The 17,238-nt window shown below is 42.7% G+C and overlaps 1 protein-coding gene across 4 annotated transcripts in view; it reads left to right on the top strand.

Moving 5' to 3' along the window:
• JARID2 (jumonji and AT-rich interaction domain containing 2) overlaps positions 1-17,238 on the top strand; it is a 285,876-nt gene that overhangs the window by 210,039 nt on the left and 58,599 nt on the right. For all 4 annotated transcript variants that reach the window (XM_074398471.1, XM_074398473.1, XM_010338027.3 and 1 more), the window contains one exon: positions 16,194-16,370. In XM_074398471.1, the coding sequence (XP_074254572.1) occupies positions 16,194-16,370 (177 nt within the window). The remainder of the gene's footprint in view (positions 1-16,193; positions 16,371-17,238) is intronic.

Here is a 17,238-nt window from a genome sequence, read left to right on the forward strand (position 1 = left end):
GACGGTGTCATTGTCTGTAGTCTGCTGAATCTGGAAGAGTTCCTCATTGTTTGTCTTTGACCTCAATACTTGGAAATTGCAGGTCAATTATTTTTTAGAATGTCCCTTAATTTGGTTGCCTGGTGTTTCCTTATGATTACGTTCTGGTTTGTGTTTTTGGCAGGAATGCCACAAGGGAAGTGATTCCTCTTCCTTGTTTGTGGGTCCTCCGTGGGGATACACAGTTCAGTTCATCTTTTTCCACACTGTGTTCATGCTAATTATTCCACTGTGGTGGCCCCCTCAGGAGTAAAGTTACCTATCTCGTCCTTTGCAATGTATAGTTGTTTTGATTGGATATTCTTTGAAAGTGGTACATACTTCTCATCTGCATTATCATAATTATATGTGTATGGACTTCCTATTTTATTCAAAGTGTTAAGATCTGTTACTTGTGTTATGTATTCTAACGTTCAGATTATCCCAGATCCCAGTCTCATCTGTGGACCCCTCATCAGGCTGGCTTTTTATTCCTTTTTGATGTGTCCCTGTCATCCTTCCAGCCTTGCGCCTGACACAACAGAATGTTCCAGGCTCATGGTGTACTTTCCTGGCCTCACACCTGGAATTGGCCATGTCTCCAAGAAGCCCTGTTTTCTTGTAGGGACAAGTGCTGTTGAGAAGCCAAGATACGAGCGCTAGGGATGCTGGGAACTACGAGAATGTCATTTCTCCTGGATGCTCTTAGTAGACTGAGTTTGTATGTATCTAGGGGTCTTTCCGGAGCACTTTGGGAGACCAAGGTGGTGTGTATCACCTGAGGTCTGGAGTTCAAGACCAGCCTGCCAAAGTGGGGAAAGACCCCGTCTCTACTAAAAAGATACAAAACTAGCCGGGCTTGGGGGTGCATGCCTGTAATCCCAGTTACTAGGGAAGTTGAGGAGGAGAATCACTTGTACCTGGGAGGCGGGCATTAATAGTGAAACTCTGTCTCAAAAAAAAAAAAATTAAATAAAATTTTTAAAATGACATAATTGTATATATTTATGGGTCACATGATTTTGTGATACATATAAGTGATCAGATCAGAGTAATCAGCCTATCCCTCACCTCAAACATTTATTACCATTTCTTGGTGTTGGGGGCATTCAACATCCTCTTTCTAGATATTTGGAAATATATACTATTGCTAACTACGGCTATCCTGCAGTGGTATAAAACACTGGAACTTACTCCTCCTATCTAAGTATGATTTGGTATCCTTTACTAAAATGGCTCTTAAATGTAATTGGAGCTAGGTGTGTTGTTTTGTTTTGTTTTTTAAGATGGAGTTTTGCTATTGTTGTTAGGCTGGAGTGCAATGATGCGATCTTGGCTCACTGTAACCTCCACCTCCTTGGTTTCAGCGATTCTCCTGTCTTGGCTTCCTGAATAGCTGGGATTACAGGCATGCATCACCACGCCTGGCTAATTTTGTATTTTTAGTAGCAACAGGGTTTCTCCCTGTTGGCTCAGCTGGTCTCAAAATTCCTGACCTCAGGTGATTGCCTCACTTCAGCCTCCCGAAAATGTTGGGATTACAGGAATGAGTCACTGCGCCTGGCCTAAGGGAAAGAAATTTTGATGTCTAGAATTGCTTTTGGCATTTTGCTTGATAAATCATGACATAACAGTTTCTGCCTCCACCAATCCCGCAATCCCATTTCATTAGGATGTCTGTGATTACTCTGTTGGTTATGGAATTTCATTATGAAGGTCTTTACTATGGAGCAGTTGTGACTATAATGTTTAGTTCCCAAATGTAGAGAAGGAGAGAAACCCATCAGGGAATGTCTCAGTGATTCTGTTTAGGGAGGAACGTGTGTGTTTGTGCTGCGTGTACTTGTGCATGCACTGTCTTAAAACATTATATTTTCCGAGGTTCTTTGGAGAGGATCTTCGTTGCAGAGGCATGCCTATTATTGTTCAAATAAGTGCCATCTAGAGAAAACATTACCAAGTACCGGGCTTTGAAGTTTCAAGATTGCAGACTGAAGAGAGAATCATCTTTTCATAGATAAAATTTACTTCTGTTAGATGTCAAATAGAAAAAAGGTTTAAATAATTGAAGCCTAGAAGATGTTTAAAATGATTTTTTAAAAATGCTCTGTGGCCGGGCGCGGTGGCTCAAGCCTGTAATCCCAGCACTTTGGGAGGCCGAGGCGGGTGGATCACGAGGTTAAGAGATCGAGACCATCCTGGTCAACATGGTGAAACCCTGTCTCTATTAAAAATACAAAAAATTAGCTGGGCATGGTGGCGCGTGCCTGTAATCCCAGCTACTCAGGAGGCTGAGGCAGGAGAATTGCTTGAACCCAGGAGGCGGAGGTTGCAGTGAGCCGAGATCGCGCCATTGCACTCCAGCTTGGGTAACAAGAGAGAAACTCCGTCTCAAAAAAAAAAAAAAAAAAAAATGCTCTGTACCTTGGAAATGAATTTCTTCATTTGTGGCCTGGGTAATAAAAACAGGCCTTGTTAATTGTTTTTCTGTTGGTGTATGATATTGTACTCTTTTGCTATTTCTTCTATACTTTTGTTAGGTATTAAAAAGGAGTCATCTTAGCTTTAAAATGTAATTTGTTTTTTTCTGAGCTGATGAGTGTGTTTACTTGATCTGACTCTACAAGCCCAAAATGACAGATGATGCTTATTGTAGCTTCATGACTCTGAAAGTCCGTTGGATTTGGTGGCCTTAGATAGCATCTTTTAATAGTAGTTTCTGGAGCTAATTAAAACCTGTATTTCGGTGTGTTCAGAGGTTACATAGGTGATCCCTGTTGTGGTAGTTGAATAATTTTGTTTCCATTTTGAGAAAAACAGGATGTTAAGGTTTTTTAAAAAATCATAAAAGTAGTTCCTATTTATCTTGGGAGTATCGGCAGAAGAAAGGTAAAGAAGTAAGCAAAAGAAGACATTCAAAATAGCATCTCCACCATCTCCCAGAGACGACCGCTGTAATTAACTTGTTTGTGAACCTTACTAAGCATTCTATGTGCATATGTAATATTTTCTCTGAAACGGTATTCTATTATACTTTTATTTTTACAGTCTGGTTTTCCTGCTTAACACTGTCACAAAAAAGTGCTTGTCATTCCATTTTAATAACTTGTGTTCCGTTTTGTGAATATCTCATAATTTATCTACTTCCTGATGTGCATTTAGAGATATTTCCACGTTTTTGTTATCCACTGCTGATGACACGTATCCTTAGTTAAATCTTCACCTTGTTGAAGTCCTTTCAGGCAAACTTGACGGTTGGGAATCCGATTAACCTTCTTCTACCTGCATTCTAATTCTGTTCTTCTTTTGGTGCTGATTCCAAACCAAACATAGCTTGTCACATCCCCAAGCCTGGTATTCACCATAAAAAGCTCAGTCACCCTTGGTTGACAGCGGCAGTGTGAGGGGTAAAGAAGGCAGTCTTTAATATGCTTATTATTTATAGGGAAGAAAGTCTGGCTGGAGAAATAATGAAGGAACCAAACCAAACACCTGGACGTGATGTTTGTTGCTGAGGATTCTGGGTCCCCTCTCACCCCCACCCAAGTTCTCAATTATTATGTTCAGTATTCTCAGCACTTCTTTGGAATTTGGAAGATAATAAATCATGAGGCCAAGGAAGAAAGACAGTGGGTCTTTCTTTAAACCTTGTTTGTCATCTGTTAATGACAGTGAGAAATCTTTGAGGTGGGGGAAAAATACCCTATACCATTAATACTGGGATTAGTATAGATATGTAAACACCCAGCTAGTCGTTCTAAGGTTAAAGCTTTAGAAATTTAAAACAAATTTGTTTTATGACATTACCAGCTAAGTCTGCAAGGCTCTTTCATTAATATTGTGACCTAAAATTTCTAAAGGAGAGGAGGGTGGGATGAATAGTGCAGCCAGGCCGGAAGTATTTGCTTGCAGTGTATTTATCTTTAAATAGCTGCTTTGAAGGGGTCCACATGTCTCTTGCCAGAGGTGTAATTAGTATCTTTCACTGGCACACGCAGGGAAGAGGATTTTGCTCGGGCTGCATGCAGTGATTCGTACCATCACCGTATTCCCTGTCACCACTCTCGTTATTCTTAATGAGTTCTGTCGTCTCCTCTTTGTTCTGACTATGATTATTAACAGATTAAAAAGAGCTTAATGTAGCAGAGCACTGGCAGGTTAAATGATTCTCTTATTTACATTTTCCTCTTTATGGGGCACTGCAAACAAGGGGATTCCCAAAGGGGACTCCTGAAGCATGCAAACCTACATACACAGTTCATTCCTAGGACCATGGGCATCACAGTTCAGCGTCACAGCTTGGCACAGTGAAGAAAGCCTTGTTTTGGGGAATTCCTCGTAAATATCCTTACTGTCGGCCATTGTGAAGCAATGCTGTCTTGTTTAGGGGAATGCCTGCCTTTTGTTTATTCTGTCTTAAAGAATCTTTAGTGATCAGCTGTCATTCACTTGCTAATTAATTCAGCAAACCTTTATTAAAGTCTGTTTGTATGCTAGACACCTAGAAAACAAATTAGTCACAAGAAAGCAGTATCAAGTGGTAGGTGAAATTGAGGATATAATAATAAATGTGTGAACATGCTGGGGTAGAGGTATGTACCCATAAAAGCAGGAAGGGCTAGGTCCTGGGATGGCTGCAAGGGAATGGTGTGGGTTACAGCGCATTAGGAACCTTTGCAGGAAGAGGATGGTGCTGGGAAAGGGGTTCTGCAGAAGCACCTGCCAAGGCATGGATTGATGTTGGGGGTGATTACTTGGAGGGCCTGGAGTTAAAGCAAGAAAGTTAGGATCAGGCCACCATTCTGTGTGCCCTGGGCTAGTTTCTAGAATACCCCTTAGGTTCTACAAGTGGGAGATGACATGGTAATACGCCTATGAGGTTAGGAAGATGTTACTGGCAGCTCTGCAGAAAATTGACTGAGGCTGCAGGGAGGTCTTCCTAGGAGCAGTGGCAGAAAGGCTGGCAGGTCTTGGGCAGATGATTTAAATATTTCTCAGCCTGAGCCACCTCATCTACAAAATCGCTATTCTAGAGTCTGTATAGCATACAGTTCCTGCGGAGGTAAACTAAAGCTAATAGGCATGAAATAGCCCAGAATTCATACCTGAGACCATCATCCATGTTAAAAAAAGCACGCTTTGAATGAAGAGACCTTCCAAACAGGCTTTGTGTGAGCAACATGGCTGTTTATTCACCTGCGTGCAGGTGGGCTAAGGCCGAAAAGGGCATTAGCAAAGGGCAGTGGGATAGGAGTTGGTTTTATAGGTTTGGGTAGTTTTTTTTGGGGGGATAGGGAGTGTTGCATAGTAATAGTTACAGTGGTGGGGGTAGGGGCAAGGAGTATACATGACCACGAGTTCAGTTACAATGGCAGGGTTGGGTGAGAGGTATTTACATTATGATAAGAACAGTTAAGATGGCAGGGTTGGGTGAGAGGCTTGTTGGGGAAGCTCTGCTGGGCGATTGCGGACTATGGCAAATGCAGGCAGGGGGTGGGAGACAGCAGCCGAGGCTTGCAGGACTTTAGGCTTGGATATGGAGACCTGACAATCCACATAATAGTCATCCTTTGATACCTCAAAGGATGATTTCTGGACCTCATTTTGATGCCAAAATTGATGGATACTCCAGTCCATTATGTAACATGACACATGGTATTTGCATGCATGCACATCCTCCTGTATACTTGAGATCATTTCTAGATTACTTACAATACCTAACACAATGTAAATACTATGTAAATATTTGTTACACAGTTCTTTAGAGAATAATCCCAAGGGAAAAAAGTCTGTATGTGTTCATTACTGATGCAGGCATCTCTTTTTTTTACCTGAATGTTTCAATCTTCAGTTGGTTGATTCCGCAGGTGCGGAAGCTTCTGATACAGAGGTCCAGCTGTACATTTATTTACCATTTTTCCAGTGAATTGAAGCAGAGATAGTGGAGAATTAGATTTTTGATGTAGGTGGAACTGTCTAAAAGACTAGCTGAATAGACTACAGGTAATAGAAGAGACAGCCCACCTGTGGTGGTTTTTTCTAAAGAGAGTTGCTGACCTCCTTGGCAAGGAACACATATTTTGCTGTAGTCCTAGCCCTGAGTATTGAGGACTAGGAATTCTAAGTAGGGCAAATGCAAAAGCCTGGGGTGATTTAGAGGTCACAGAATGAAAGGGGATTAACCTGCTAGAAAGCAATTAAGTAATCCCCCAATTGCAAGGAACACTATGGCACTAATAATGAGCTTCCTTGAGCAAAATGGGAATACTTGACATCATGGAAACCCTTGGGGGAGGAGAGCACAGTGTCTCCAGTGGTACACGACTCTCTCTGAGGGTCTTCGGGAGGTGTTGCATCTTAAGTTTTGAGAGCAGCAGTAGTGAAAGTGTATGTTTCAGAATAGTGTCATCACTGGCTAGGGGCTTTTAGTGGCCACTGCTTCTGTTCCCCCAGATTAAACCAGCCTTAGGTTATGCATAAGCTTGGTTTTCTCCGATAGCTCAGCTCTGCTGAGTTAGCTAGCTATTTGTTAGTGAGGTTATCAGTTAATAATGAAGAAATCTGAAACCTTTTAAATTTTGAGGTCTAAGGAGGGAAAGGATGGGATGGATCACTTTTAATGGCCCTGTGACCTTGATCAGATGTTATTAATAAGACTGTAAGCCATTTTCCTGGGAGGATTCTCCCTGCTACAGGCCAGCTGGCCTCTGACCATGCTGTGCCCTCCCTGAAGATAAAGCAGACTCCCTTTTTCCTGCCAGTGACTCCTGGCATGGATTCAGTAGTACTTCTCAGAATCATCTCTGGCCTTCTTACTTTCCTGAGAGTCTTTGAGTCTTTCTGAAATCCACTTAGAAAATATGGAAATAAGGCTTTGTTAGGCAGTGCTGTTTTGTTGGCCAAGCACCTTGCTGACTGCAGGGGTTTCATTTACAGTACTCATGTCCCTGGTATCTGTGTCCCACAGGGAAGTTGAGTATTCTGCTTCTCTGGGAACTGAGGAAAGCCTCGCATAATTTGCACAAGGACTTTTTGTCTGTAGTGACTGTGAGTTAGAATGCTCTTTTTTGTTGTTGTTGTTTTTTCACAAGGACTTTTGTCTGTAGTGGCTGTGAGTTAGAGTGCTCTTTGTTTTTGTTGTTGTTTGTTTTGTTTGGTTTTGAGATGAAGTCTAACCCTGTCGCCCAGGCTGGAGTGCAATGGTGTGATCTCCGCTCACTGCAACCTCCTCCTCCCACATTCAAGCTATTCTCCTTTCTCAGCCTCCTGAGTAACTGGGACTATGCCTGGATAATTTTTGTATTTTTAGTAGAGTCGAGGTTTTACCATGTTGACCAGGTTGGTCTTGAACTCTGGACCTCAGGTGATCCACCTCGACGTCCCAAATTGCTGGGATTCCAAGTGTGAGCCACTGCACCTGGCCAGAATGTTTACTTTTTGACTGGTTTCTGCTTCTCAAGTTATAATAATACTGTGATGGCTTGAGCACCATCATGGCTGCTGCTATGTGGTATGATTTGTATATTCAGTGAGATACAGAGAACCATAGACCTGGTGACATTTGACTGGAGGTATATTTGAATGTGTTTTGAATTGCTGGTGCAAGGAACAACACAGGAAAGGTTGTAAGGAGAATGTTAGTTTTCAATGACAAAGATGCTACATCAGCATGGGAGTAGGAGATTTGGGGGAAGGTGATAATGATACCCATTGTATTCTTCTTGTGAAGTCCCTCATGATAATTGCACTTGCAGATAGAATATTACCTAATATATATGTCGGGAATTTCCTATGTGTGGGATTAGACAGGCATCCATGGCTGTTATCTGTGCTAGTTCCGGAGAAGAGGGAGGCTTGCTGAGGGAAAGACTGGCCATGCATCCAGGAGGTCATTACATCATCCCTCCTTGTTCCTTAACAAGACTGAAGGTTTCCAGCTTTTTCTAACCATTGAGTTCATTTTGGATTTCCACCCGCTGTCTCCGAGATCCTGGTCACCAATCTGCTTACTTCCCCATTTGGGAAAGATTTGCTGTCACCTATGGAAAGAATGACAGTATGATTTTATAGCTAAGAGCATAACAGTGTCACCTTAGAGTAGCTTAGCTTGCTTTTGCCTATGTGTGGGGCCATAAAAATGTTTTGACTGAAGACACTATGCTCTGTGTACGTTTGAGTAAACTTCGAGTCTCATGGCAAGTAGGCAACTCCCAGAGCCTTGGCTTTATCCTAGAGTTTTGGATCTCATGTAGAGTCAGTGGTTGGTATCCTTTTTTCAGATATGCACATTTAAAGAAAAGTGCATTTCCAGTCGGCATTATTGGATAGGCTGCTCCATATTCGGTAAGGAATACAGATTCCCTTTGTGCTTTACTCATGGTATTGAGGGATACTAACCCATCTTTGCTACACAAAACCCTCTTCGTACCAAAAAGTCCATTAAGTGAACATTTTAAATTCATTTTAATTTTAAACATTACCTTTCCTTTAGGGCAATTGGTAGTAGTTTTGTCTTAATACAATCAGGATAAATTAAGACATGAATTCGAGTCCCCTTACAGAAAATATTAGCCCATGGAGTATCTGGCTCTGGCAGATACTTTTAGGATGGTGAACAAATGAATGCCAATTGGAAAATTTTGTTTTAATTTCTTCCCTAGTAAAGTCAGACAAGGAGTGGTTCGAGATTGCCATTGGACATGTTGTTATATTTGTTGTTATATTTGTCCCCAAAGTCTGCTGGGGAGTTTGTGCTTACATGTTGTACATGCATGAATGTGTGAGATGAATGTAAATATCTGCTCTGGTTGAGTCTCTGGTGGCTTGAACAGTGGTTGGTACATATATATGTAGATTGACGAACTAGGGTGGTTGGCTGCTTTCTTCTGTGACTTCTTTCATCTTATATCATTGCCCCAGTCCCTACCAGCTCACTTTAAAGTTTTGTTTCTTAATTTGATAGTAGGGGCTGATTGCTTTTCATTCTGTTTATCCTGAAGATGAAACACAAACTCAGTGGGCCAACCTCATGGTAATTGGGTCAAGCAATAGAATTTGACTCTCCAGCTAAATGACAGTGCGTAGGGAATCCCTTTAGGGTCTTTCCAAAATACAGCCAAGCAATGTTTGGCTGCTTAAGATCAAGAACTGGTTGAGGAAGAGAAGATAATGGGCAGGAGGGCTTGTCTGTGTACATGATTCATAGAGAAGAATCCGATTTTATAGAAACCACAGCCTAAATTAGAGAAAGCAAGCTTTTGGATTAAAATGATCTCTGTTGTGGTTGTAACATACCACAGTTTGATTTTTGTCCAGATGAAAACATTTGGTTTGCACTTCAGTAAATATTGCGGAGACATTGCCAGCTAATTCTGAAAAGTAATGAAATACGGCTTTGGCAAAGAGCAGATGCATTCCGTAACTGATTGCTCTTATCTGATCCAAGTTCAGATTTTTTTCACAGTTGCTAATGCACTTGAATAGTCGGGAGAGAAAATCTGCCTGTAATTTTAATAGGAAACTGTCTATACTGAATACACTTTCATAATGACCACCCATAAAGTTGTCCCCTGCTCCCCCTGAAAACAGCCCACACAATTCCCAACCCTCTAAAACCTATACCTTTTGTTGGTTACTTTTCTAGAATCAGAGTTTATAAAGGAGAGAGATGATGTGGTGTTGCTTGTGAGAAATCAGCCTCTCTCACTTGCTAATTAATGTGAACAGAACTTGTGTTCTTGCCGTGCAAAACCCACCCCAAGAAGACAAGGGCATGTGGGCTCATGGAGTCCTTTCTTAGCCTCCGTGTTTTCACGTCCTTATTGGTGTTTCCCAGCAGGTTGTAGGTGAGCCCTGCTGTGGAAAGGGGAAGGCCTCTTTTTAGAAAGTAGTTTCAGGTTGTGAGTCGCCTGTCTTCATCTCTCTTTCTGTTTTCAACATTGTAGCTAGCTCCATTCCCGTTTGTGTATGCCAGACCCACGATGAACTTTTCAAAAGATGGCTTCATCTGACATTTAGAGAAGAAAAATTTCCCTAATAAAATGTCTAGATATGAAGCTGACCCCTTATGAACCAGGATCTCTAAGTTACCAGCTATTTTTAATGAAAAATTTGAAAACACATTGTTGCTGTTTTTTTTTTTTGAGACAGTTTCACTCTGTCACCTAGACTGGAGTGCAGTGGTGCAATTTTGGCTCATTGCAACCTCTGCCTCCCAGACTGAAGCGATTCTCCTGCCTCAGCCTCCTGAGTAGGTGGGATTACATGCACCTGCCACCATGCCTGGCTAATTTTTATATTTTTTAGTAGAGGCAGGGTTTTGCCATGTTGGCCAGGCTGGTCTCAAACTCCTGACCTCAGGTGATCTGCTCGCCTTGGGCTCTCAAAGTGCTGGGATTGCAGGCATGAGCTACCCAGTCTGGCCTGTTAGGTTTTCAAATATATCTGCTAGATATGAGGTTTTACCGACTCAGCACAATATAATTACATAATGTATCCGTTCACCCATTTTATACTAAGGAATGTGCATAATTTTCTCCAGTGATAAACGGCCTGGACTGCTGTGTGCCTTGAGGGGTTTGAAACTCCTTTCTTTCATCTTACTTGTATTGAGCAGATTCTTCCTCCTCTGCATTTATTTGTAAATTAGATAATCAAGCTTGCATCTAGGTAAATAAGAAATAAATGCTCTTTAGATGAATGTCTTAATTTTAGTTTCTCGGACGCTTGGTGTCTTATATATGTGAAGTCGTTATTGAGCTGTTTTCATTCAGGTCTTTTCTATCATGGCAGTCATTTTCACTTTGGCATGAAATATGAGACGATCTTACTACTTTTGTCTCAATGAGGAAAAAAAGAAGCCACTTTGGCTTCATTTTTGCCAGTGCTATGACTTCTCTGGGTCTGGAATGTCAGTTTGGCCCCTCTGTGATTTTGCCACTGGACATGCCAGCAGGATTCTTAGAGGGATTTACAGCAGCCACAACCAACCTCCCCCCATGGCGCTTGCTCTCGCTCGCGCGCGCTCTCTCTCTCTTGTGCGCTCTCTCTCTCTCGTGCGCGCTCTCTCTCTCTCTCTCCTCTCTCTTCTCTCTCTTCTCTCTCTTCTCTCTTCTCTCTTCTCTTTTCTCTCTCTCTCTCTCTCTCTCTCTCTCCTCTCTCTCACTGAGTCTCACTTTGTCACCCAGATTGGAGTGTGAGGGGGAAGTCTCGACTCACTGCAACCTCTGCTTTCTGGGTTTAAGCAATTCTCCTGACTCAGATTCCCAAGTAGCTGGGATTATTGGCATGTGCCACCATGCCCAGCTAATTTTTTGCATTTTTAGTAGAGACTGGGTTTCTCTATGTTGGCCAGGTAGGTCTGGAACTCCTGACCTTGTGACCCACCTGCCTTGGCCTCCTAAAGTGCTGGAATTACAGGCATGAACCACAGCGCCCAGCCACCAATTTTTGTTGTTGTTGATGCTTTAGCTTTAAATCCAGATCAACATGTCAATCATCTGAATAGATGGAGAATCATCTTTTAAGTTGAAAACAATGTGTTTTTCCTGTGTCCCCATTATGTAGAAGAAATAGTGTTCTTTCCCACCTATGACTTCAAGGCAGGTTCCATCAGAGGTTGTTAGTATTGTCATAAGGTTTTACTTTGAGGGCAAGTTCCTTAGAATCACCCTTATTCCTCACTGGGTTTCTCTTTCTAATCTTACTTATTTTCTATTTCAGCCTCTATTTTTTATAGGACCCAGCAGGTCACATCATGTATTTATACTTGCTCAGCAGCCATTAAAACAAATATATTCATAATACTGGTTTTTCTCCTGCTTTTCTTTTCTTTTTCTTTTGAGACAGAGTCTCGCTCTGTCACCCTGGCTGGAGTGCAGTGGCACGATCTCAGCTTACTGCAACCTCCATCTCCTGGGTTCAAGTGATTGTCCTGCCTTAGCCTGCCAAGTAGCTGGGACTACAGGCGTGCACCACCATTCCCAGCTAATTTTTGTATTTTTAGTAGAGATGGGGTTTCACCATATTGGACAGGCTGATCTCAAACTCCTGACCTTGTGATCTGCCCACCTCAGGCTCCCACCCGGCCTATTCTCCGCTTTTGTTAAAAAATTACGTTCTATGGGCTGGGCATGATGGCTCACACCTGTAATCCCAGTGCTTTCGGAGGTCAGGTGGGAAGATCACTTGAGGTCAGGAGTTTTAGACCAGCCTCAGCAATGTAGGGAGATCCTCATCCCTCCAAAAAATTAAAAAATTACCTGAGTGTGGTGATGTGCACCTGTAGTCCCAGCGACAGTCGCCTGAGGTGGGGAGGATCACTTGCGCCTAGGAGATCGAGGCTGCAGTGAGGTCAGAATCACACCCCTGCATTCCAGCCTGGGTCACAGCGTGATTCCTTGTCGCAAAAACAATTTTATTACCCTCTTTGGCTATCAACAAAGTCTGTATGCTGAACTTAGCGTCTAGATGTTTTCTGTGTTTTAGTTCTTTACAACATAAACTCAGTCTTCACCCTTTCTCTCAACATCTTGAGTGTAAAGAAGTGTGATAGTTGCTTCATGCTGCTTCTCTTAACATTCGAGTTTTAAAAAATCCTCAACAGATTCTGTTAAGTGGAAGTTAATTCCTTATTTCTATTGTGCTTCCCATGGATTTTTACCTGATTCTCTCTGAATCATAGAATATTTTTTATTAGCTCTTATTGCTGTGCTTTTATATAGCCCCCACATGGCCTCATTTGTGGAGTTTATTGCCTTTGCAACTGAGCGGGGAGAGGAAGGCTGGAGGCGTGATGGCTCTTTTCCTGAAATACATGCCTATAACCCCTCAGTCCCTCCTGCTTCTCCTGTTACTGTTTGCCTCTGACAAAATGGTTGAATTGGCTGCAGAAGTTACTGTAAGAAAGATCTACACAAGAACCTGCTCTTTTTTTTTTGTTTTGTTTGTTTGTTCATTTGTTTGTTTTGTTGTGTTTGGGACGGAGTGTCGCTCTTGTTGCCCAGGCTGGAGTACAGTGGCATTATTTTGGTTCACTGCAACCTCCGCCTCCCAGGTTCAAGCAATTTTCCTGCTTCAGCCTCCTGAGTAGCTGGGATCACAGACATGCGTCACCATGTCCTGCTAATTTTTTGTATTTTTAGTAGAAACGGGGTTTCACTATGTTGGCCAGGCTGGTCTCGAACTCCTAACCTCAGGCGACCCGCCTGCCTCGGCCTCCCAAAGTGCTGGTATTACAGGCGTGAGCCACCTTGCCTGGCCGAACCTGCTATTTTTATACTAATTCATTGTTCAGATTTCAGCTGCTAGTTACTGCCTCCAAGACATAGTATAGGAAGGCTGTTAGAAATTCAGCATGGGTATTTTTTTGAGACAGAGTTTCGCTCTTGTTGCCCAGGCTGGAGTGCAATGGCGCGATCTCGGCTCACCGCAACCTCCGCCTCCCGGGCTCAGGCAATTCTCCTGCCTCAGCCTCCTAAGTAGCTGGGATTACAGGCACGCACCACCACGCCCAGCTGGTTTTTTTGTATTTTTAGTAGAGACGGGGTTTCACCATGTTGACCAGGATGGTCTCAATCTCTTGACCTCGTGATCCACCCGCCTCGGCCTCCCAAAGTGCTGGGATTACAGGCTTGAGCCACCGCGCCCGGCCAGCATGGATATTTTTATCTGGAACGAACATTTAACCTATCCTACCTTCTTTTAAAAGAGGGAAATTTAATGGCAGAGTGTAAAACTTAGAAGTTCTCTCCTGATAGTATGATTGACACCAAATGTTAGATCTATAGTAAAATAATTTGAACGTTTTTTGAGTGCTGCTGTACTTGCTCTTGCTTTTTCATAAATACTTATAAAGGTAGATTTAGGGAAGAGGGATGAACAATATTGCTATATTTGGCTGTGTGTATAACCTGCCTATACCCATGAATGGTGATACCCTAATGAAAACCATGGTAATATCTCCTGTTTTCCTAGTCAGTCTTGTCCTTATTGTAAAACCATTTACATTAAGAGCATATATTTTGTTCCAGTGGAAATGTGGATATTTTCTTGTCTTTCTTTTAACTCCTGACTCTGTATTTTATTACCTCTTCTATTTTATTTCCCCCAGTGTCTGTGTCAGGTCTAAAAACCTTCTTTCTGTCCAGAATCTACTTCTAAATGGAGACAATCAAGAACAAACATCAAAATGGCTTTTTTAAGACTAAATTGAAATCTTATGTCTACAGAGGTTCTTTTTGCTGATTACATCTCTTTGGAGTTTCATATTCACCCAGTGATGTGGTTCACATAATTTGGGGGGTTTCTGAACATTGGTAGGTCATAAAGATGCCTGCAGGAAAAGGAAGAGGTTGTAGGTCCCATGTAGTCTTTGCATTTTAGGGAGATGGGTTCTTGGTTTGCCATCTCAGCTCCTAATACTGACCATTTTGTTACTGAGCATATAGTTCCAAAGCTGGACAGAATTTTTTTTTTTTTTTTTGAGATGGAGTCTCGCTGTGTCACCAAGGCTGGAGTGCAGTGGTGTGATCTTGGCTCATTGCAACCTCTGCCTCCCAGGGTCAAACGATTCTTCTGCCTCAGCCTCCTGAGTAGCTGGGATTATAGCTACCCACCACCACACCCACTTAATTTTCGTATTTTTAGTAGAGGTGGGGTTTTACTGTGTTGGCCAGGCTGGTCTCAACCTCCTGTCCTCAGGGGATCCAACCACTGCAGCCTCTCAAATTGCTAGGATTACAGGTGTGAGCCACCGTACCAGGCCCCAGAAGTAGTTTTAACTGTGTGTTTAAACCTTGAGATCTTTGAGATCCCTATGTAGGTAGGAGAGTGAATTGGTGATTTCTCCCTTTGGTGACGTTAATGAAGTGTTATTAGCTCGTTCTTAGGAAGGCAGGCAGGAGAAGACAGGAATTTCATATTTACTAGTTCTTTTACTGTTAGGCTGAAGGGAATTTTGTTTGGATTTTAGCTGCCTATGCTGCTAATCTATATATGAATGACTCGATTGTATCTCCTGAATTACCTTTATTTGATAAAGAAGATGTATATTTTGTCTTTTTAGAATATTGAGCATAAGGGTAGGCATGGAGCCTCATGCCTGCAAGCTGGGTACGTTGGGAGGACAAGGCGGGAGGATTGCTTGAGTCCAGAAGTTTCAGACGAACTTTAGGCAACATAGCGACATCCTGTCTTTAAAAAATTATAAAAAATTAGCCAGGTGTGGTGTTGCATGCCTGTAGCCCCAGCTTTACCCCAGTAAAGGCTGCAGTGAGCTGTGATCACGCCACTCGGGCAACAGAGTGAGAAACTTTCTTTTAAAAAAAAAAAAAAAAAAACAGGCCATGCTCGGTGCCTCATCTTAGCACTCTGGAAGGCTGAGGTGGGTAGGTTGTGAGGTCAGGAGTTTGAGACCATCCTGGCCAACAGTAGAGATGAAACCCCATCTCTACTAAAACATATACAATTAGCTGGGTGTTGTGCCGTGTGCTGGCAGTTCCAGTTACTTGGGAGGCTGGGGCAATGAACCCCGGAGGCGGAAGTCGCAATGATCCAAGAGCACACCACTACACTCCAGTTTCAAATTTAATGCTTTCACTGGTGCAGCGTAGGAGTTTATCTGGGTAATTTTGCATCCAGTTAACCTAATCATGACATCAAAGTGGCTTCCAAAACCATTGGTATTTGTGGGAATTCATAGCCACCATTCACCCCTCATGAATATAACACAGTGATTTTACATAATGAAATGTTATATTCTGTTTTTACGTCTAGCTTCTCTGGTTGTCTTTTCTTCTCTGACTGTCGTGTCTGGTAATTCAGAGTGGTCTCTGTTCCTTAGCAGTGGGTAGGTGTTTTTACTTTACTTATTTTTTTGTTCAATCCTTGGAGGTGTTTTTGTTTTTTTCTCCAAAAGATATTCATGAGATTAAAAAAATCCTGATGTGTTCTGTTTCCCGTCATCTTCCTGTTGGGGGAGTTTGCTTAAGATACGTTTAAAAGGCACAGATGATCTTGGGCATATTTGAAAAATAAATTTAAAATGGCAGCAGAGGTGAGTTGCTTCATTTTTCTCCTCGGTTGTGAGGGTTTAGGGTCAGTCGTCATTGTGGTGTTCCTTCTGGAAAGGGTGAGGGTCCAGGCCTGTGTTTGAGCTGTCTGTCTTCATCCACCAGGTTCTCCTGCGCTGCCCAACAGCATGGTGTATTTCGGAAGCTCTCAGGATGAGGAGGATGTCGAGGAGGAAGAGGATGAGACCGAAGATGTCAAAACAGCCACCAACAATGCTTCATCTTCATGCCAGTCAACCCCCAGGAAAGGAAAAACCCACAAACATGTTCACAACGGGCATGGTAGGTCCCCCGTTGAGCTTGGGGAACAAAGAATCCGCTTTTGGTGAGAGCTGGAAGAGAGCCTCTGTTGAGGAGAGACGACATGAAGGCAAACCTTACTCTGGGTACTTTTTCAGGGCCAGACTCTTCATGGGCAAAGGGGTGATTAGTGCAGCATTTTGTAGTGCAGCGTGTTCTCGGCGAGTGTAGATTCTTAGGTTGTGGAGGTGATGGTAAATTGTAATAGCTAATAGGCATCAGAACAGGAAGAGACCACATCTACATGGGGATGGTCAAGAATATTTGTCGAGACAACATCTGTGCCCCCCCATAATTACTGATGTCATTTTGGCATGTGGTTATGGTATAGGAAGAAAACTATCATTCCCCCTATGGACTTGCACGTACAGTTTGAAGTGGACTGATTTTCCCCTTGAGTTTATATTGTAGAGGGGGAGGATAAAGGGCAGGAACAAAAGTTTGGGTATCTAATTTGGTTAAAGAAAGCACCCAGTGGTGGTGGTGTATGTTTGTTTGTTTTGAGACTGAGTTTCACTCTTGCTGCCCAGGCTGGAGTGCAGCGGTGCGATGTTGACTCACTGCAGCCTCCGCCTCCTGAGTAGCTGGTTAAGTGATTCTCCTGCCTCAGCCCCCCGAGTAGCTGGGATTACAGACATGTGCCACCACACCCAGCTAATTTTTTTGTATTTTCGGTAGAGATGGGGTTTCACCATGTTGCTCAGGCTGGTCTTGAACTCCCAACCTCAGTTGATCCACCCACTTCAGCCTCCCAAAGTGCTGGGACTACAGGTGTGAGCCACCACGCCCGGCTAGTGCCTAGTGGTTTTTCAATAGGTAAATAACTTAGATGGAACTGTGCCCTGAAAAC

This window comes from Saimiri boliviensis, chromosome 4 (assembly GCF_048565385.1).
Source record: "Saimiri boliviensis isolate mSaiBol1 chromosome 4, mSaiBol1.pri, whole genome shotgun sequence".
Lineage (NCBI taxonomy): Eukaryota > Metazoa > Chordata > Mammalia > Primates > Cebidae > Saimiri > Saimiri boliviensis.